The sequence below is a fragment of the Malaclemys terrapin genome, chromosome 3, assembly GCF_027887155.1.
Source record: "Malaclemys terrapin pileata isolate rMalTer1 chromosome 3, rMalTer1.hap1, whole genome shotgun sequence".
In the NCBI taxonomy this organism is placed as follows: Eukaryota; Metazoa; Chordata; order Testudines; family Emydidae; genus Malaclemys; species Malaclemys terrapin.
Genome location: NC_071507.1, coordinates 42,230,313 through 42,252,381, shown reverse-complemented (window position 1 = coordinate 42,252,381; position 22,069 = coordinate 42,230,313). Strand labels below are relative to the sequence as shown.

The 22,069-nt window shown below is 41.7% G+C and overlaps 1 protein-coding gene across 1 annotated transcript in view; it reads left to right on the top strand.

The window, feature by feature from the left end:
- KCNH1 (potassium voltage-gated channel subfamily H member 1) overlaps positions 1–22,069 on the top strand; it is a 299,849-nt gene that overhangs the window by 30,392 nt on the left and 247,388 nt on the right. The window contains exon 5 of the mRNA XM_054021526.1: positions 16,400–16,518. Coding sequence (XP_053877501.1) covers positions 16,400–16,518 — 119 coding nt within the window. The remainder of the gene's footprint in view (positions 1–16,399; positions 16,519–22,069) is intronic.

Below are 22,069 nucleotides of genomic sequence, written 5' to 3'. Positions count from 1 at the left end.
CTGTCTTGTCATACAATTGTGCATTGTGCTGCTTCTCTTGGTGCACGTTGACTGTGAAATAACTGAAGACCTCTAATACCCACACTAAGAATTGGACTTTAAAACAAGTGGTAGCTATGCTGTGTCAGGCGCAGCCCCATGTGGAATGACTATGAGCGTTAGAATGATCTAAGCAGGATTGACTCTAGTCAGTGCTTGGATGGGTGACCACTAAGGAAAAATCCAAGTACTCTTGGAAATTGGGGCTGGGGATCCAGTGGGTGGAGCTTTTCCTTTTAATTCAGTTCTGACCAATGCCTCAGCATGGTACTGGGGGCACAGAGCTGTTACAAGTGCCAGCTTTTGGATGAAGTGTAAAACTGAGGTCCTGACCCCTTATCGTTACTATAGCTAGTGAAGGGTGCCGAGTCCCTTCTCTGAGGCACTGAGCCAACACAAATCCTTTCTCGGTGGGAACGGGGGCTGTTCAGCTTCTCTCAGATCCGTTGGCACTCTGTGGAAGAGCGAGCAGAGGCATTAACCCTGTTGCTGGAATCTAGCCCAGACTTGGGTAATTTCATTCCACCTGCCTAAAGGAGGGCCTGATCCGGTTTCCATGGAACTCAATGAAAAGACTCCCAATGACCTCAGCGTGAGCTGGATCAGGCCCAAACTGTCCTACATTGTTAGGTAGAGTTGCTGCATGCTGTTAATCCATTGCTGACTTTCACCCCAGAAGCCGTGGCCCTTCAGCAAGTCCCTGATCCTGTGCATTTATGGGTAGATTCCTGTGTCCGTGCAGAGCTATATATGAGCTTGCAGGAGAATAGTTTGTAAAGGGAGATGAATCCTCAGAGGCGAGAGGTACATAATGCAAGTTCTCTTGTTGATTGCATTTCTTTTTAGTGTTCAATAATATCAGTAGTGTAAAACTTAACAGGAAGGTGAATTTATTTACATTTTATTTTAAAATATAGCGTTTCTCCAAGTGGAAACACCCGTCACCATCCCTAATGAAGAACAACCTTTAAAAATAGACTCTCAGCCAAGCTGCATGGAATTGTTTTCTTTTTTTTGCTATGTGTTTGCGTTTTTTTTTGTTGCTCTAATCAAACTAGAAAGTGGGTTTTGTAGTCAGAAAGATCTGTCCCATGGAAAATAGCTTTCTGCCAGGCACCTCGTGGTCTTCACTTCACACTGACAAGAACTGACTGCAGAGATAAATCAGTATTAGGTAGTAAAGCTAGCTTTAGCTTATTCACTGGGAATGAAGTGCATTTAACCAGACAACGAAGTGAGTTTCTTTCAGGAGTGATAGCCTGTAGTTCTCCCCTGCACTTCTGCTGAAACTAACATTCTGCTGAAGAGCCTAATGTGCTAGTAAACTATGGGAGCAGAGATTCCTTTTCTCTCTGAAGATAAGGACACATTTGATTTTGCAAGAGGAGTAAGTAGGAGAAAGAAAACTCTAATCAAACATTTGAAGAAGTCGCACCTGTTGGATCCCCAGATTGTTCTACGCCTACAGTGGTGGTGATGATGCTTAGCAGTTTCACATCCAAAGCAATGTACAGAGATTAAACTAATTATCCACACAGCATCCAAGTTAGGTGGGTGTTATGTCCATTTTGCAAATGGGCAAACCAAGGCAGACAGCTAAGTGCCAGATTTTTGAACTGTGAGTGCCTAAAACCAGGCATGGAAGTAAAGGTGGCCTGATTTTCAGAGGGGCTAAACTCCCACAACTTCCCCCAAAATCCTCCTCCAAGTTGGATGAAGTGACTTGTCCAAGGCCACAGAATGAGTCAGTGGCACAGCTGGAATTAAAACTTGAGAGCTGTTGACTCTCAACCCTACGCTCATTCTCCAGACCTTGCTCTCTCTTCACATAACAAAAGTTACATGATGCTATTGCATCTGAAGAAGTGAGGTTCTTACCCACGAAAGCTTATGCTCCCAATACTTCTGTTAGTCTCAAAGGTGCCACAGGACCCTCTGTTGCTTTTTACAGATTCAGACTAACACGGCTACCCCTCTTACAAATAGCATCATGTATCAGTCTTCCAAATATTAGTCCCAAGTCTACTGAAGTCAATGAATTCTATCAGTTTTGCATTGGTGTGAGTGAAAAACCCATTATTGCTACACAGGCAAGTCAGAAGATGTGATACCATGGTAATAAAGTTGCAGGTACTGTCATAAACTTTAATACATCTCCAACTCTTTTTACTCCCTGCTACTGCTTCTTCCTAGAGGCTAGCTTCGCACCGTCCCTATAAACAATATACTTGCAATGATTTGATGAATTAGAAGCCCCAGGCCTTACAAAAATATATGTTGTCAGACACTTAGGGTACATCTACACTACCCACCGGATCGGCGGGTAGCGATTGATCTATCGGGGATCGATTTATTGCGTGTAGTGTAGACGCGATAAATCGATCCCCGATCGCTCTCCCGTTGACTGCTGAACTCCAGCTTGGTGAGAAGCGGAAGCAAAGTCGACAGGGGAGTGGTGGCCGTTGATCCCGCGCCGCGAGGACGCGAAGTAAGTGATTCTAAGTCGATCTAAGATACGTCAACTTCAGCTATGCTATTCTCGTAGCTGAAGTTACGTATCTTAGATCGATTTCTCCCCCTCCCCCAGTATAGACTAGGCCTTAGAGACTTTTATATGTATATTTATTAGTAGATCTTATTGAGCCTTCATACCTTGCATGAAAAAGTTGCATGTCTGGTAGGTGGCTCACAGGGTTGTAGAGGGGAATGAGAATATTTTTGGAAGATGTAAGAGGTAGAAAAACTGGTTATGATTTCAGAGGAACCTTCAAGGAATAAACATTAGGGGTCTGAGTTCTGAAGAGGACACATTTTTTGGGCCACCTACAAACTTGTATTGGCATTTACTGTAGAGCTGATCACAACCTATTTTAAATGAAAAATGGCTTTTTGACCAAAAAGAGTACTTTGCAGAAAATTTTCATATGAGTAGAAATTTTCCTAATTGTCTATAAAAGACAGGAAACCCCAAAGTGAACATTTTTATTGAAAATGACTTTTGGATCTTTTTGCTGGAAAAAATGAAAACTCTTAGTGGGAAATTATTTTTCAAAATTTCCAACGAAAAGCCTCTAGTTTAGTGTGAGTGTGCATGCAAATCAGTCATTTCATGTGCAAATCTCCAGTTAAACACCTAATAGTCCCTTTACACGTGCAAAGACCTCATTTGCATGTGCGCTTATGTTTAGTTTCATATGCAGTGGATGTAGCCCGAGGCGCCACATTTGAAATCCGGCACGGTAGCTCTGCTTTTCGAAGCAATGTTATCTTATGCAAAGAGTAGCTGTCTATTTATCTCTGCCCATGTAAAGAGCAGCGTATGGCTTGGCCTGAGCACACTTAGCTATGAATAGTTTAGTAACCCACTATCGAATGTTTAATTTCAAGCACGTTTTTTTGAGCTGTCAGAATCCTTGTGACTTACTGAAAGATGTGTGTGTCTAGCACTAAGGACTGGAGATTGACATGTATACAAAAGTGAACAGGCATCTTTTATCTGAAGATGAGTAGAGGAAGGCAGAGATGAAAATGGTACCGAGACCACCTATTCATTTAAAAAAAAAAACCCTAATAATCAGACATTAAAAAAGCTGAAATTTGAAAAATGTATGTCTTATACTAGGTACGCTTCTAATTATAGGCTCTTTTGTTTTTTGGTTCAAAGAACTCGTTCACTTTTAATACTGCATAATTTATGACTGTCATGGAAATTTAAGTAAATTTGCTTTTAAACATAGCTGCTTTAAAAATAGCATGCGCTAAATATAGCTACTTGAAAAATACTATGTCAGTGGTGTTTGAAGGTATAAATAAAAAAACTTTTTTCTTCCTCCCCACACATGTTCCCCTTAAAAATTTTTGGGAAAATTTAGCCTTGTGCAATTCCATTCAAGTCGATCGAGTTATATTATGGCTGAATTTGCCACTTGATGTTTTATGTGGACCTCATAGCAGGCCCTAGAATGCCCAGTATATCTGAAACTAATCTATTCTTTTGCCCTTTTGGTTTATGATTACATGAGGTTTGGAGCACTCCAAGGAGCAGATATTCAAAATGATCTCTAAATTTGAATGCACAGTTTTAGGGGCATGGTAATTTGTGCATGCAAACAGGATTTGTATGTACAAATTGAGTAGTCAGACATTCAGCAGGTTGACAGGAACAAGTATTTGTGCATGCAAAGGAATGTGCACAAAACTAGGGGCTGTGTTGAGGTCCATTTGAAAATGTGGACTGGAGGGAGCTCGGCTGACTTACAGCAGCTCAAGATCTGTTGCTTAGATCCAGTGTTTTTGTTTTCATTATTTTTGTAACACAAAATGATGTGGGTGAAAGATTGCTGGCCTGTCATCTCCTAAACTGTTATGTTTCCAGCAGTAATTGTTATAACTGACACTGCAGAAGAGGTTTTATTTCATTTTGTGTTTATGGTAATCCTTGCGATCACAATCAGGGCTGTGAAAAACCCAACTGGCTTTGTTCGCTTGATTTATTTTAATTCAGAAAAACCTCAACCCAATGGTTTTTTTTCTGGTCTGTGAGGTTTTTATGTTTTGTGTGGGGAGGGAGGGGAGATTTTTTTTAAAATAAGTTTTTACATGAACATAATTTATATTTGAAGGGTTTTTGTTAGTAGAAACGTTAGGCTTCAGTTTCAGTGTCTGAATAAAACCTTTAACTTAAAAAACCAAACAGAGAAGTGATGAGAACATAAAGACTCTTGTTTATGCTTCTTAGGTAGATTAGGACAAATAAGAATGTTCTAGAACTCTCTAGAAAGGAATGGGAATGAACAGAGTCACTGATGATTGGAGAGACGTGATTGGTGGGTGAAGTTAGCTGTAATTGGATATTGAAGAGAAGGGAATGGATGGAAGTGAGAACTGTTCAGGAGCTTGGTTTGCTAGAATCCAGACAATTCTAAATGCAGATGAGGCATCTGGTAGTGTGCTAATCTGATAATACAAATCTAGCTACCCCATCTTACTTTTTCAGTCTTCACAATGTTAAATTCACGAGGCAGTGGCTTTTAATTCTAACTCTAGGAACTGAAAGTTGCGGATCAACTTGGCTAGTGTAAAGGATGTGATTCATCTTGAGTAAGATGAAGGAAGTGGTAGGAAACAACTGAATAAGCTGAAATAATGAAAACTGATAATTCTTTTATAATAAAATGTAGACTTTGTCATGTTTTCGAAGCAAGTTACAAAGGGTCCAGGTTCCTCTCAAAGTGCAGAAAATTGGCTTCTTCCAATTTTTTTTGAAAATGAAATGTGCCATTGAATGAAACTTCATCTCTTAAAGTGGAAGAGGAAAACACTGAGTGTGATGATCCTGCAAATAGATTTTTTCGATGCTCTTGTTCTCATTGAAACCTAGCTGCAGTAATAATGTAAGTCCCTGTTCCAGGCATTCTAGCAGCTCTTTCGTATTAACTTCTTTCAGGAGCAATCTCTCTTCTCTTCAACATCAAAAAGCAGCAAAACTCCTTGGTAGTGATGGTGTAAAGTCAAATGAAAGGAAAAACTTGATATTAAGAACAGAGCTTGAAACCTTCTTCTATGGCAAAATCTTAATATTCAATGTAGCACAAATCAAACAATCTAAAGAAATGACTGAAGTGTGCTTCATCCTATATAGCTTCTCCAGACCAACTGAAACTCACTGGTCCACTACCCGATGCTGCAAATGAAGAAACAGGAGGAAAACAAAAGGAAAAGCTTAAAGAAATAATATTGGCACTAATTCAGGACAGTTGGTTGAACTTGAGAACCTACCCAACAGTGGCTATAAGTGTCCATTCAGGAAAAATGCATTCCTACTCATTGCTATTGATTCTGTATCGGAAAACAAAGCCACAGAATATTGTGTTCTAGCTGCTGAAAAAAAACATGCAAGATTGCAGAGTAAAGTGTCTTTGCCATTTGCTCAGAGAACAAAAATGAAAATGAAAAAGATGAGAAGACTTCTTGGGTGCACTCTTCCTCCATTTCTGAGATGTGGGTGTGGAACACACTGTTTAAACTTTTTTGAGAAAGAAGTCAGACCTAACACAGATCTGAAGAACACTGTGGAAGTTCAAAAATATTCTACAACCACCATTTGCATCATGGTTGGCTGATTGAAAAAGGAAGGCTAAAAAAATTGTTTGTATTACAGTAATGCCCATAGGCCCTTTCTGAGACCTGGGGCCCTATTGTGCTGAACACTGTGCACAATATAAGAGGCAATCCCTGCCCCAAAGAGTTTACAGTCTAGATTCACAAGAGTAACAAATGGTGGGAGGGGAAACAGAAGCACAGAGAGGTGAAATGACTTATCCAAGGTCACACAGTAGGTCAGTGGCAAAGCTAGTAATAAAATTCACATCTCCTGACCCCCAATCTCGTGCTGTGTCTACTAGACCACACTGCCTCCATAAGGATAGATGCTCACCTTCTCAAGGACACTTGGGAATTCTCAAGAAGACTGTGTTTGTATCGTTGCACCTAAATACTACAGTGTATTGAAATTTCCACTGAGCAAAGGAGGACTCAGTTAAAAAACGTAACATGCATTTTATACAACAGTTCCCTCCTGGGGGACCTCTGGTTTCCAAAAGTGATATAGACCCTTATTCCTCCCTCTTGAGGACCTTGCTTGTAGCAATCCGCATGGAACTTGGAGGAAAGAGCACAGGCTGCAGGAGGGAAGGTGGCGGTGACACCATGAAGACAGTCTGTTTGTACATGGCTGGAATGCTAGCTGCATTTGCAGCATCTATGTAAATAGTTCTCTTAATTAAGACCACGGTTAGTTTTAGAAACATGGAGTCCTCTCCTATTATTACCCAGCATTTGGTACATGAAATGTCAGTGAAGCGGGGCCTGGGTTCTTTTGTACTCAGTGCCTTCATCTAATGGCCCAATTCATAAATTAACAGACAACGGCTATGACCTCTGGGACATTAAAATGTATAATTACAGGAAATCCAGGACCAGCAGACACATTACTCACAGAATGTATAGCAGTATGTTAACGGAATGGAAAGGGAACAGGGCAGGAATCCAGGATCTCAAATAATTGAGTAACCAGCCAGTCCCCCAGCAATGAACATGCAATGTCCACGAACTAAGTAAGAATATCAAAATGCTTCGAAAGTCTCCCACAGGCTGCAGCTTGTTGTTGGAGCTCAGTGAAAAGGGCTGGCACACCTTCCTGGTAAGCTGATAGCTCTCCCCTTCCAAGGGAAGGGGCCCCAGTGCAGAGGCAGCTTATCAGGCACAGCTGGCAGTCAGTCCTCACAAGCAAAGCAGAATCTTGGGGTTCAGTCTCTCATTTGTGGAGCTGGGGTCAGTCCCAAGCCCTTTGTCTTAGACTGACCCCAAATGGAGTCTCCCCTTCTGCTGCATGGTGAAACTTCTGGGCTGCATTCCTTGCAGTTGCTGTAACCTGACTTCCTGTTTCCAGGTGTCTTCTACAAAACTGTCCCTGCCCAGGCTCAGTTCACGTGTGCAGGCTCAGAGATGCTTTTGGGGGCCCGCAGTTGGTCACCCAGGCATGGCAATTGGGCTCTGGCCAGGTAACTCCTCCTCTCAAACATGAGGTTTGAGGCTCAACTCGTATGCTGGGGAAGCTCCAGCCATGAACAGGCTTTCTGGTGCCTGCAGTCAGTTGCTAGGCTTGTCTATGGACCTCCTGGTCTGGCCCCCACAGAGTGTTTGTGCCTCTCTAACAGGTGAGCTCAGCAGTCTGTTTACACAATTTCTATGCTACAGCTGGGAGAGAGCCTCGTGCTGCGGGGCTTGTACTAATATGCCTAGATGTTGTGATACCAGCAGTGGCTCAGTCTAGACACCCAAGTTTAGACCCAGGGGACAGGGTGGGCTTGTGCTCGGGTAGCTAGCCTGAGCCTACACTGGTGCCACAATGTTTGTGCAACTAATTTTAGCGTGCTAGTGCAAGCCCCACTAACATGAGTCTGTTTACCTGAGCTGGGAGGTTCGCTCCCATGTAGTTAGACATACCCTTGGGAATTGCTTCTCTCAAGCCTCCAAATGGCTAGTGGCCTTCACTTACAAAAGCAACTGAAGCAGATTTAGGGGGGACTTGACAGGTCACAAGTGGAAGACGCTACTCTTGTGGTCTCAGTATAAATCTGACTTGAGCCAGTTAACAACAAAAGAACTCCTCATCCTCCGACTCAAGGAATATTTTCAACGCACCACTGAACAGTGCACTGACCCACAGGAACCCTCCTACCAACACTACAAGAAGAAGAACTCTGCGTGGACTCCTCCTGACGGTCGAAATGACAGACTGGACCACTACATAGAGTGTTTCCGCAGACGTGCACAGGCTGAAATTGTGGACAAACAACATCACTTGTCCCATAACCTCAGCCGTACAGAACGCAATGCCATCCACAGCCTCAGGAACAACTCTGACATTATCATCAAAGGGGCTGACAAAGGAGGTGCTGTAGTCATAATGAACAGGTCAGATTATGAACAGGAGGCTGCCAGGCAACTCTCCAAGACCACATTCTACAGGCCACTATCTTCTGATCCCACTGAGGAATACCATAAGAAACTACACCATCTGCTCAAGAAACTCCCAGCTACAGTACGGGAACAAATCTACATGGACACACCCCCAGAACCCCGACCAGGGGTATTCTATCTGCTACCCAAGATCCATAAACCCGGAAACCCTGGACGCCCCATCATCTCAGGCATTGGTACTCTGACAGCAGGATTATCTGGCTATTTGGACTCTCTCCTCAGACCCTATGCTACCAGCACTCCCAGCTATCTTCGAGACACCACCGACTTCCTGAGGAAACTACAATGCATTGATGTTCTTCCTGAAAACACCATCCTGGCCACCATGGATGTAGAAGCACTTTATACCAATATTCCACATGAGGATGGACTACAAGCTGTCAGGAACAGTATCCCTGATGAGGCCACAGCAAGCCTGGTGGCTGAGCTTTGTGACTTTGTCCTCACCCACAACCACTTCAGATTTGGGGACAACTTATACCTTCAAGTCAGTGGCACTGCTATGGGTACCCGCATGGCCCCACAGTATGCCAACATTTTTATGGCTGACTTAGAACAACGCTTCCTCAGCTCTCGTCCCCTAGTGCCCCTCTTCTACTTGCGCTACATTGATGACATCTTCATCATATGGACCCACGGAAAGGAGGCCCTTGAAGAATTCCACCTGGACTTCAACAATTTCCACCCTACCATCAACCTCAGCCTGGACCAGTCCACACAAGAGATCCACTTCCTGGACACTACAGTACAAATAAGTGATGGTCACATAAACACCACCCTATACCGGAAACCTACTGACCGCTACACGTACCTACATGCCTCCAGCTTCCATCCAAGACACATCACACGATCCATTGTCTACAGCCAAGCCCTAAGATACAACCGAATTTGCTCCAACCCCTCAGACAGAGACAAACACCTACAAGATCTTTATCAAGCATTCGTAAAACTACAATACCCACCTGGGGAAGTGAGGAAACAGATTGACAGAGCAAGACGGGTACCCAGAAATCACCTACTACAGGACAGGCCCAACAAGGACAATAACAGAACACCACTGGCCATCACATACAGCCCCCAGCTAAAACCTCTCCAGCGCATTATCCACGATCTACAACCTATCCTGGAAAATGATCCCTCACTCTCACAGACCTTGGGAGGCAGCCAGTCCTCGCTTACAGACAACCCCCCAACCTGAAGCAAATACTCACTCACTCACCAGCAACTACACACCACACCACAGAAACACCAACCCAGGAACCTATCCCTGTAGCAAACCTCGTTGCCTACTCTGTCCCCATATCTACTCTGGCAACAGCATCAGAGGACCCAACCACATCAGCCACACCATCAGGGGCTCATTCACCTGCACATCCACTAATGTCATATATGCCATTATGTGCCAGCAATGCTCCTCTGCCATGTACATTGGCCAAACCGGACAGTCCCTCTGCAAAAGAATAAATGGACACAAATCAGACATCAGGAATGGTAACATACACAAGCCAGTAAGTGAACACTTCAATCTCCCTGGTCATTCTATTACAGATTTAAAAGTCACTATCATTGAACAAAAAAACTTCAGAAACAGACTTCAAAGAGAAACAGCAGAACTAAAATTCATTTGCAAATTCAACACTATTAATCTGGGCTTGAATAGGGACTGGGAGTGGCTGGCTCACTACAGAAGCAGCTTTTCCTCTCCTGGAATTGACACCTCCTCATCTATTATTGGGAGTGGACTACATCCACCCTGATTGAATTGGCCCTGTCAACACTGGTTCTCCACTTGTGAAGTAACTCCCTGCTCTCCATGTGTCAGTATATAATGCCTGCATCTGTAACTTTCACTCTATGCATCCGAAGAAGTGAGGTTTTTACTCACGAAAGCTCATGCCCAAATAAATCTGTTAGTCTTTAAGGTGCCACCAGACTCCTTGTTGTTTTTGTAGATACAGACTAACACGGCTACCCCCTGATACTTAACAAAAGAACTAGAACTTCACAAGAACAAAATACAAAATCAATTCAGCATAGCCGTGGAATGTTTCATTTTCTTAGCCGACATAACTGATGCCTAATACAAAGGCCATAGTGGAGCCCAGAACAGGAAGAAGAGGAGGTTGAAACACGGCTGATGGTTTTGCGATCCTGAGTTCTTTCCTTTTCTTCTAGCATTCGAGATTGAAGGTTTAGCTTTCTACCCACATCTACGGTTGCAAAGGAGGTTGTATCACAGTGGTTACATCAAAATGATGAAAAATTGTGACAGTGAAGTCATGGACAGCAGGACAGTTGAATTCAGAATTTTGTCTTTTTAAGACCTCCACTCTTATTGAGCCAGTTCAGTATTAGTGGAGTGAGTTTGTTCAGATTGGTTTGGTCAAAACTTCATCACAGGACAGGTGCTTAACGTATCAACAGAAGAACAAAAACAGAAGAGTGGGAGGCAAGACTAGTTATTAGATTGGATACTGGTATTGTTCTATTCCAGAAATGCAAGCTGGCTTCTTGGACAATATTATATGTACTTTTTGATTGTTTGAAAAATAAATAGGCTTATAAGGTGAATTGCATAATGAGTGTCTTGAGTTTCACATAATACCGTTTTAACTTTTTTCCAGAGGGAAAAAGTGGGTGGTTTCAGGTATAGGAAAATGCCTATTACCTTGGGTGGGAAGAAAACAACTGTTTAATCTAGGTGGTCTAGTCTGTTTCCCCCTCATCATGGCAAGATTGATGCCATTATACCTTTTTTTGAAACATAGGTCAAATCTTGACTTCAGGAGCTCCAAAGCTGTGATTCTAGTCTTCCTTTGCATTTTGTTCCACGGCCTAATGGCTCTTAGTTTTAATGTTTTTTCTGATAAGTTAGAGCAGAGAAAGTAAATAAGTCCATCACTTCTTGGTCTGTCTTTGACTAATGAGAGTAATCAGTCCTTGCCCTAAATGTCTGCGTACCTACAGGCAGTTTATGTCTTCCTTCAGGCTTCTGTAGTAATGTGTTGTAATAAGATCAAGAGGGATTCCTTCCTCTTAGGGCACTGAGAGACAAATGAGCATTCTACTGTAGGTGCTGTTGATGCCAATGTTGTCTCTGTGATGCAATATATAGAACCACTGTATACGCTGGAGTTTCCACAATTTTCTTTTCCTTCCATTTAAAAATAAAAGGATGGCGTTTTACACTAATTGCCCAAAACACAGCAGTATTGCTACAGTAAGTAGTAGGGTTTAGACCATTACTGTAGAATATTCCCAGCGCTTTTTAAATAAGGAACAGAAATGAACAAAAGAAGTGAGAGACTCTCTCAGTTTCATAATAGCTAATGTTACTTGAAAAGCATAATATACTTTTTGGCCATAGATAGGCTTTGCAGCTACATGGCACTGCTTACATTTCTGTAAAATTTAATGACCTTTACTAACCCTTTGTTCTATGGTAAAAATTTCACAAAGCTCAGCTCTGCTTAAGGCATACTCACATACTTATTATGCACTCTTCAGGCACAGGGCCTGATTCTTCTTCCAACTGTAAATCCGAGGCAATTCCAGTGAAATCAATAGTTACAATAATGTAAATCTGGAATAAGCAAGAGGAGAATTGGGCCTGCAGTCTCATTATAGGCAATACTACCAGCTCTGCTTATATAGTTAAGTTCGCATGACACTTCTCTTTATATGATCCTGTTTTCAGTTGCTTATAACTTTGCCCATCACGAACTGTTTGGACTGAAATTTTCCTCACCAGGTGTCTACCACAGGCTTAATTTATTTTTAAAGTTTCATCATCAATGGTTGAGCCATATCAGAGAATGAGATTAGGTTAAAATATCTTCGCTTGTCCATGGTGTAAAAAAAAAAAAATCCTATAATTGTTTGTTTGAGACATTCTAATGCTTTCATTCGTTGGAGCAAAGACTTAAAATTGCCCTGGGCCAGGGATGTGCCTTTTGCCATCCCTATGAAAACAGCTCAAATTTGGCCAAGTTATAAGCCTTTGAAAAACTTTGTTTCCACATTCTCAGTAGAGACTTGTTAAAGTTTGTCAACTAAATTCTCTCAGGATTCTATCTGTACTGAGCATGCTCCAGCCCAGGGCTGCAGGGCTGAGCAGGATTTTCCCTGAAATTAGTGCTGCATGTCATCCTGGTCATGGAAACCAGAATTAAGAACAGGGAGAGTCTCTCTGTGATCTCAGTGCCCCCTTGCCTGGTGACCACGCAGTATGGAGGAGGAAGTGACCTGTCTCAAATGCAGAAGGGACAAGAACCAGACTGGTGGGTGCAGGGGGGTGTAGATTGAGACAAGGAACCTGGGATGGGAAAACTGGGATGGGAAGTTAACAGGAGGAGGTTTAGAGAAGAGCCACAAGAATGATTAAAGGATTAGAAAACTGTCTTGTAGTGATAGACTCAAAGAAAGCAATTTATTTAGCTTAACAAGGAGAAAGTTAAGGGGTAACTCTATTAATTTAGGAGTACCTACCTGGAGAACAAATATTTAATAATGGCCTCTTCAGTCTAGCAGAGAAAGGTATTCCCCAATCTAATGGCTGGACGCTAAAGCTGGACAAATTCAGAGTGGAAAAAGGTGTTCATTTTTAACAGTGAGGGGCAATTTACCAAGCATCAAGATGGATTCTCCATCACTGATATTTGTAAAATCAAGATAGGATGATCTTATAAAAAGCTATGCTGTAGGAATTATTTTGGGTAAATTCTGTGGCCTGTGTGATAGAGACGGTCGGACGAGATGATCAGTGGTCCCCTCTGGTCTTGGAATCTATGAATCTATGGAACTAGGACTGAGAGCTGGGAAGGGGAGAGACTGGGACTCTGGGCAAGGAGCCTGTGGATAGACTGGGATGAGGAGCCTGAGGTGGGGAGAAGACTGGGACTTGGACAAGGGAGGTCAGAAGATTAGAGTAGAACTGGGATAATAAGGTGGAGGTGGGGAAATGCAATGAGATGCTGCAGGGGGGCAATGGGGAAAGACAGTACTAGAATAGGGACAGACTGAGGGAGACAGGGGCAGAAGGGTGACCACTAGAATAGACTCCCTTCCTGAACGTGGAATGAGACCCCAGATTTCCAAGTCTCCTCATTCTTCTGCTCTCAGCAAATATCTGTAAAACCCACTGGCAATGTGTGTGTCTCATCTGCCTCTACCCTGGTCCACATAAAGGATGACAACCTACTACTGCTATTGGTAAATCCATTAACTCAAGGGGCAAATAGCCTTGCAGTGGATCTAAAGGTTCCAATCCTGCTGATAACCCATGTGGGTGTCAATATGATTCCACAGTTTGTTTTTTTAAAAACCTAGAAAATTACACACCCGTTCAGGGCAGAGTTTGAATAGTGTGACTTAAATAAGGCCTAGGGCCACACATTGTTCAATGAAAATAAAATAAAATATTAAATAATTGCTCATTAATTGAGCTCTGTGCACTGAGTGAGGCAGGGATCCTGGTGGGAGAATTGTATGTGATAATGTAATTAAAGACTGTATCTTAATGCATGTGGACAAGGGAGTCAAATTATGTTTATGTGGACAGCCTTAATTCTGGCATTTCCTGTCTGAGTGCTTGGCTTTGCAACATTTAGGTACTATTTAACATATTATTTTGTGTGTAATCTTTACACACAGCATAGTACACTTCATTTCAGCACCATGGACAGCATTAATTGCTAATAATACTCATATGGTGTACATGCTTTATTTATATCACATACTATAAAGTTGAGACTGTAAACCCGTGTGATTCTATTTACTGACACTTGAACAAATTCTCCCCCTGTTTCTCTGGATGCACACCACTGTAAATCCAGTGATCTTGATTTACAGTGGTGTAAGTCAGTGAAGAATCAGGAATAACTCCAGTGAAGTCAGTGGAGTCATGCGATATCCTAGTTACGTCAAAGGAAGGTCTTGGGGCCAGATTCTCAGCTGGTATCAATGAGCATAGATCTTCTAAAGCTAATGAAGACACACCAACTTACACCATCTCTATTAGCTTTAGAAGATCTATGCTCATTGACACCAGCTGTAGATCTGGCCCTTAGGAGCAATTTCCCCCAGCATGTTCTCATAACACTAACTGGCCTACTCAAAGTTTTTGCCTGAATAAGAAGTGAGTAATGGCTTCAGGACTGGGCCCATTAATGTTAATGAGACTTACTCATAGACAGCAAGGGAAGAATATTCCCTTAGAAATGTACTGTGTTAAAAAGCTCCCATGAAAATGTACCAGTCTATTGTGAAAAATAACAGATTTGGGGCCAATTAATATAGTTGCACTGGAATCAATAGAGCTGTGCTGATTAAGCTCAGCTGAGGATCTGCCTCTGTATTTGGAAAGGTGATCTGTTTCTCTGAAGAGATCTCTCTCTTTCTGGGGCAAACACTGTGCTCCTTACTCAGATGAGATTTGCCCCAGTGGATGGAAATGAAAAGTCTAATTACTGCGGAATTCTACAGGAAATAGGCAGTTGGTTCCAGCCAGCTCTATCAATCAGACCTCCTTTAAAAACATGGGGGGAGGGGAGGGACGGGGTGGCGGCTTCAATGTTGGCTTTGTAAGAGACATTCTTTGCCTCAACAATTGGTTTTGTCTGATTCCACACCTTTTTTAGGGTTGCTCCTTTGCACTTTCCTCAAGAAACATATGTCAAGTCACCTTTTCAGCCCCCGGCTAGGAAGGTTCTGCTGAACAGCAAATCCATGTAATTTTGCTTCTTTATTTTATCACCCTTTTATTTAGCAAACACACATTCCAGCAAACACTTTCACAACAGGGCATTGACAGGAAATGTTCAAAGTACTGGGCAGCACTCTAACCACTCAAATCCCAATGACTTTAATGGGAGACTTGCACAGTAGCAATCCAGGCTGCTCTTTAAAAAATAGTATAATTTCTTTTCTTAATGGAGTCAGAAGGTTATGGAAGCTTTCCCAGGATCAGAACCACATTAAGAGAGACAGTCTGCAAGGTGCTAAGCACCCTTAATGAGATGGCCAGTGACTCCCAGACGGCACTAAGTATCTTGCAGAATTGGGACCTAATAATATTTTTCTTTTAGGAAGCTAGAGAAGTTCAAATGCATGTCCTAGCTGAGTTTCTGCAATTGCAAAGTAATGATCATAAAAGTCACTGTTACTGTTAACTCTGTTGGTGTTTTGTTAAAGGCCCCTTATTGTGAGGGGTTTATGAATTGGTGGTAAAAAATTGTTCTGGGCTAAAATTCAGCATATAAATTCTATTCCCCAGCAGCTGAATGTTTTTGCAAAGTTTGAAAAAAATATTTGCTTTTTCCTTCCTCTCATCTGCAGAGGGTTTAAAATCATGTGGCTGGTTTCATCTGCACTTTTTTTGTATAGTATGGTCTATTTCTTTGCTTACATCCACACCATCCCCTACACATCTGGGGCCAGATTCAATTTTTGTTATAACTTTCATTGTTCCTGATTCTGGCCTCTCACCGGGATAGGCCAGAAGCATCTCCTGTGTTGATGTGAGATCTGAATCAGATCACTTATTCCAATAGGTGATTCTTCCAGGGCAGAATTTTGTCCCCAGGTAATACCCAATCCATGTAACTGTCCTCTTGCACAGCCATTGAATTGCCAAACTTTTTGGCCAATTTGCCACACTGACACCTGTTTACTGACTCACTTCCACCTGGCATGTGGTTAAATTATACCACGTTTATCACTGCTGAATTTTATCCCTTGTGTAAGGATAGTCTTCCTTAAATACAATTGCATATTGTTTCTTGTATCTCTTGTGTAATCTTTGTTCTGTTTTCTCAAGGCTGGGGGAAGTTTGCTCGCTTGACACGAGCCCTCACAAGCAGCCGGGGCGTCTTGCAGCAGCTTGCTCCAAGCGTGCAGAAAGGAGAGAACGTTCACAAGCATTCTCGACTTGCCGAGGTAATGTCTCATTTCCCTGAGAGAGCGCGAGACAGAGAGAGAGAGAGAGAGAATGAATATGGAGCATGTGACTAGATTGTGATTGCTGAATCAGTACGTCTGTGTATGGAATTTCAACTTGTGGTCAGAAGGCAAAATTCATAACCCTAAAATCACTGTCTTCTAGTGCAGTTTGCAGATGAATGACCCACCTAAATGCACTGTAAGTGAAATACTTCCATCTTTACTGTGGTAGATGTAAGTAGGTGTCATTTTGCCCCAAATTACCAAGACCTTATTTATGGTGAAATTACATTAGACCTAGTTTACATACCTTTTGCATATGGTGAAGAGGAGAAGGAAAGTGAGAATCCAGTGGAAAAGGTGCCCAGAGGGCTAACGATGGGGAAAGGTGGCTATATAATATTTCCATATCCTCATGTAGCTGATAATGTTCTCTCTCTACTAGCTATGCACCATCTGTGCTCTTTAGCCATAGGATTCAGGTTTGGTGGAAGGGAGGGAATCCAGGAACAAATGTGCTATGCAGGAAGTGCCCCTGGACAATGAATCAATAAGAGATGTCCATAAGATGTCATGTAAACTAAGCATAATATTAGGATCTACACTCATATGATCACCAGAGAGGTCATATAACAATATTAATACTAACCAGTATTTTTCACTTATATGTTGCCTTTCTTCCAAGGATCTCAAAATTCACTAGGATCTCCAAGTGCTCACGTGAGCATAACTGAGGTGGGAAAAGCTATGGGTAGTACAGCAGAGAAGCCTGGGAAATACCTATTGGCTGAGGACTATCAGTGTAGGAAGGGCTGGGAGAACACCTAGGAGGAAGCTGGATCTGAGGATCTGTGGTCTTCCGAAGTCAGATGTCTTCTCTTGTTGCTGTTGATCAATATTGTAGCCATCCACTCACTTTATGGAAGCTTTCCCAGGAGCAAAACCACATTAAGAGAGACAGTCTGCAAGGCGCTAAGCACCTTTAATGAGAAGGCCAGTGACTCCTAGAAGGCACTAAGTATCTTGCAGAATTGGGATCTAATAATATTTTTCTTTTGGGAAGCTAGAGAAGTCCAAATGCATGTTCTGGCTGAGTTTCTGTGATTGCAAAGTAATGATAGTAAAAGTCACTGTTACTGCTAACTCTGTCCGTGTTTTGTTAAAAGCCCCTTATTTTGAGGGGTTTATGAATTGGTTGTAAAAATTGTTCTGGGCTAAAATTCAGCATATAAATTCTGGGGTAATTTAGGAATACATTTCAAAAGGGTTTGTCATTTTCCATGAGGTTCCACACATGAACCTCACTCATTCATCTGAATCTCTTAAAGCAAAGAGTTCAATAGGCTGGCAGGTGTTTTTAATACTTATCCTATATAAACCATGCTTGTTAGCTCTCATACAGTGATTTTTATCTGTAGATCTCACAGTGAATTATAAGAGAAGATACATATCTTTATTCCCATTTTATAGGATGTGGAACTGAATCACAGAGAAGTGAAGTGATTTTGCTCAAGATTACCTTGCTTGTCAGAGGTAGAATTGAGACGAAAACCCAGCACGCCTGACTCCGAGGCCAGTGCCTTATCAATTAGACCACACTGCTTTTGCTGTGTGGAAGCTTAAGAAGGTCACTTTGTCTGTGATTGGTTTTGTGTCCCTTTCATTCACACACAGGGCCTGAGATTGCCCAAATATATTTGTGTCTATTTCTACTGGAATTCATTTAATTTAGAAAGATAATTCTGTAAGTAAAATGGTTGAAATTCTGCACAATAGTTTCCTTAATCCTGTTAAACTCCACAATATCATTATGATAAAAAAGGAGGGAGAAATCTTAAGTGTCTTTCAGCAGCTAGGGCCCATGTTGAGTGTACAGCTTTATTATGTGGGGAAAAAACCCAACTCTGTTGCCATTAGTCACTGATGTCTACAGTAGTGCATGCTCCCAATATTGTACTCTGTCGTAAAAATATATCCAACTCCTGGAGCCCAATTCTGCCCGCAAGGATGCAATTCTTCTTCATATCATTTGGAATTGTACCCATATAAGAGTCTGACCCAACTCCCACTGAAGTCATTTACAAATTGCTTTTTGGCCAATAGGATCCTGAAATGTTTAAGACTGATTATAAACTATGCATGAGCTACTGCTAGAGTGGACAGAACCAGCTGCATAACTGCACATAGCAACACTGCAAACTGTTTGGGGAAGTGAAGGACACTAGTTTGTTGACCCTGTAAATAATTTAAGGAGGCAGAGTGTCAGGCAAGGATTTGAAAGTGGATCAAATGGCATCATGAAAAGGTCAGGCGTTAGGTGGGCTATGGTCAATGCAGATGGGTGAGTATAGAACTTACAACCACCTTTTCCAAAAGCACATACCTTTGCTATCTGAACTCAAGGAGAAAGTATTAGTAGTGTAAGGGTTTATACCCTCTTGGTAGGGCTCTAGCCACTGGAGGGAGAGATAGTCGCAAACATCCTGCAGTGGGCTCATGTGCTTTGCCTACACGAGAACATCCATTGTCAGCAACAGGTGAAGCCGCACTGGTGATAACAGTTTAGAGAGGGTCTTCCTGATGTGGTGTTGAAAATGGGTTAGCCCAATATACCCGAGCACTTCAACCAGCCATATGGGTTGGTTGTCTGTACCAAGGAAATAGCCACAATTGCTGACAACAGGTACAAAATGTCTCAGTGCAATAAGACTTTAGTGTAGCTAAATCTGTCATTGCTTAATGGTCTCTGTGGGAGGTGTGGGTACTCAGCACCTTTGAGAACCTACTCCAACATGTATCATGATCTCTATGAAAAATATGTGAACTCTGGCCAAGATCTGCACTATAACTTAACATGCACCTGAAATGCACATGTGTGTGGCTGTAACAGGGCAGACTAAAGAGCTTGTGTATTCTGTCTTTGAGTCTTCTCTGCACTCAGTTAATCAAGAATGAAAAACTGATAGTGTCCTTTATGGCTGGCACTGCTGGAAAAGTCTTCACCTTGTGGTAGCTTAGGTATGGCAGAATTTTGTGCAACTTTCTTCCCCACCTCTGCCTTCTTTACACACCTCTAAAGAACTTCAAGACCTATCATCAGTCATTCACTTGGTGGGGGAGGGATAGCTCAGTGGCTTGAGCATTGGCCTGCTAAATCCAGGGTTATGAGTTCAGCCCTTGAGGGGGCCACTTAAGGATCTAGGGCAAAATCAGTACTTGGTCCTGCTAGTGAAGGCAGGGGGCTGGACTCAATGACCTTTCAGGGTCCCTTCCAGTTATGAGATAGTATATCCATATATAATTCTTTCCTTCACTTCAAATGTTTGTCTTTTGCCAGTGCATGCTAGAACTTAGAAACACAAGGTCAGTTTCTGATCTCATTTAATAATAATGCCTAGCTGTCATATAGCACTTTTCATTGGTACGTCTAAAAGCAGTTTACAAAGGAGATAAACATCATCCCCATTTTACAGATGGGGAACTGAGGTACAGAGGTTAAAAGCCTGCTCAATATCACCCAGCAGGCCAGTGGCAGAGCCAGGAACAAAACTCAGTTGTCCTGAGTCCTAGCTGAGTGTTCTGTCCACTAGGGATCACTGCCTCATGATGTCAATTCACAGTTGCTCCAATGAACTCAATGAGTGGATAATATGTTCAATAAGACTTTGCACTGGTGCAGATGGCAGGTTCATTTCTACTAATAAAGGGCAGGAACTTATTTTATATGTGTGGAATGAGTTTCTTTAATTGCCACCTGGATATTGCACTCATTGTTTTAAAATGATCATTGGGTCTGATTCTGATCTCATTTACATCATTGTATATTGGGAGTAACTGTACTGAAGCCAAAGGCGTTAGACCAGAGTAAAAACTGGGTATGTGTAATCAGAAACAGGACCATTTTTCTTTACTTAGAGTGTTTGGTTTGGTCTAGCTTGGTAGCCTTCTTGTTCTATAAAAGTTTCTGGACTGTTTTGGACATGACACAATGTATTTGCAAGCTTTATGTGAGAGCTTTTTTACCACTCTGAACAAACTTCAGCCGGTTTAGAGTATTAAATTCAAGTTAAAAATTCATCCTTTTTTTTCTCTACTGACTGTCAGTGATATTTGCTCTAGAAGTCTCTGTATTTATTGGAGTATTATCGTTTAAGTTAACTTAGCTCAAGAAAGGTGCTTGATTGCAAAAGGTCTTTGTTTATCCACAGAGCAGGTAAAGTGTGGCAAGTGTCAATGTATTCTACCCTCTATCAGTATGACCTGAGAGGATAATTCAGTCTTCATGCCAATTCTGTTGTTGGCCTCTCTGCTGAGAGTACTAGTTTGTGCTATGACAGTGGTGGTATGATGTAGGCACTCATTCACCATGCGCTAAATTGAGACCACCGATTCATTTCATGTGGGCCACTGAACAGCTGCCAGATAGTAACAAGTTTAGATCTCTCTGGCCATGGCAAGCATAAGTTTTAATATGGAAAACTCTGAAATGCATTGTATAGTAAATGTTAAGATGTGCTATGATTTTGAAATAGACACAATGAAGTTGCAATGGAATATAAACTAATCAATACCCTTTTACGATTTGACCACCATACAGCTGACTTATGAACGATTGTCCCTGGACATTGGGCACTGTAAGTGTTCTCTGTATTGATGGTACTGGCTGATTTATTCTGTACCTTTGCCATGAAGTTCTGTGTTCACAAGATTGTTACAATTAAAAATGCAATAGGTATAACCTATAAAAGTAGTTAACTTTATAGTGGCTCTTGGCAGCACTGCTTAATAAAGGGTATACCAGCATTTCCATGGTCCATCCTCATTTTCAGGGATTTATAACTTATTAATATCTACTTCAAGTAGAAACTTAGACTGAGGGCTCTTCACCCACCAGGTTTGTGTTTGTGTGTGTGTGAGAGAGTGAATGAATGCAAAAGGGAGATTTGGCTGCAAATGATTTTTTTTTTGTTTCCAATCATAAAAGGCCTTAAAACAAATTACAGTGGCAACTTGTTGATTCACTTTGAGTACTGACTGACACAATCCCCATTTCTGTAACTAGTGTGTGGTGAAATATTTTTATTTTGTGATATGTTAAAAATATTAATATAGCCTGGCAAAACTTTAATGAAAATTGTCACTTCTCCACTCTAAATAATATTCTATGGCTTTAAAGAGCTATTAAAACATCAGGCCTTGTTACCAAAAATAATAAACACGGATAATACTATGGTAGTAGCAGATTAACCATAAATAATTGGGACAATACTTCTATTAATAACTTTCTGAAATAAATAATTATTTTATTGTGCTATAAACACAAAATGGAAAAAAAAAAACCTCCTAACATAGGCCTGTTTCACTCATTTAGGCGTGTAGTTCTGACAGTAATGAGGTATTTGCTTATTACATGTATTGGATTGCAACCAACATCAGTTGCTTACATTTTCTCCATAGTTCCTTTTAAATTCATCTTCCCCCCCCCCCACCCCTTCCCTGCTGGAGCAGAAATGCATGGCTACTAGCTGGAATAGAATTGGTACATAGG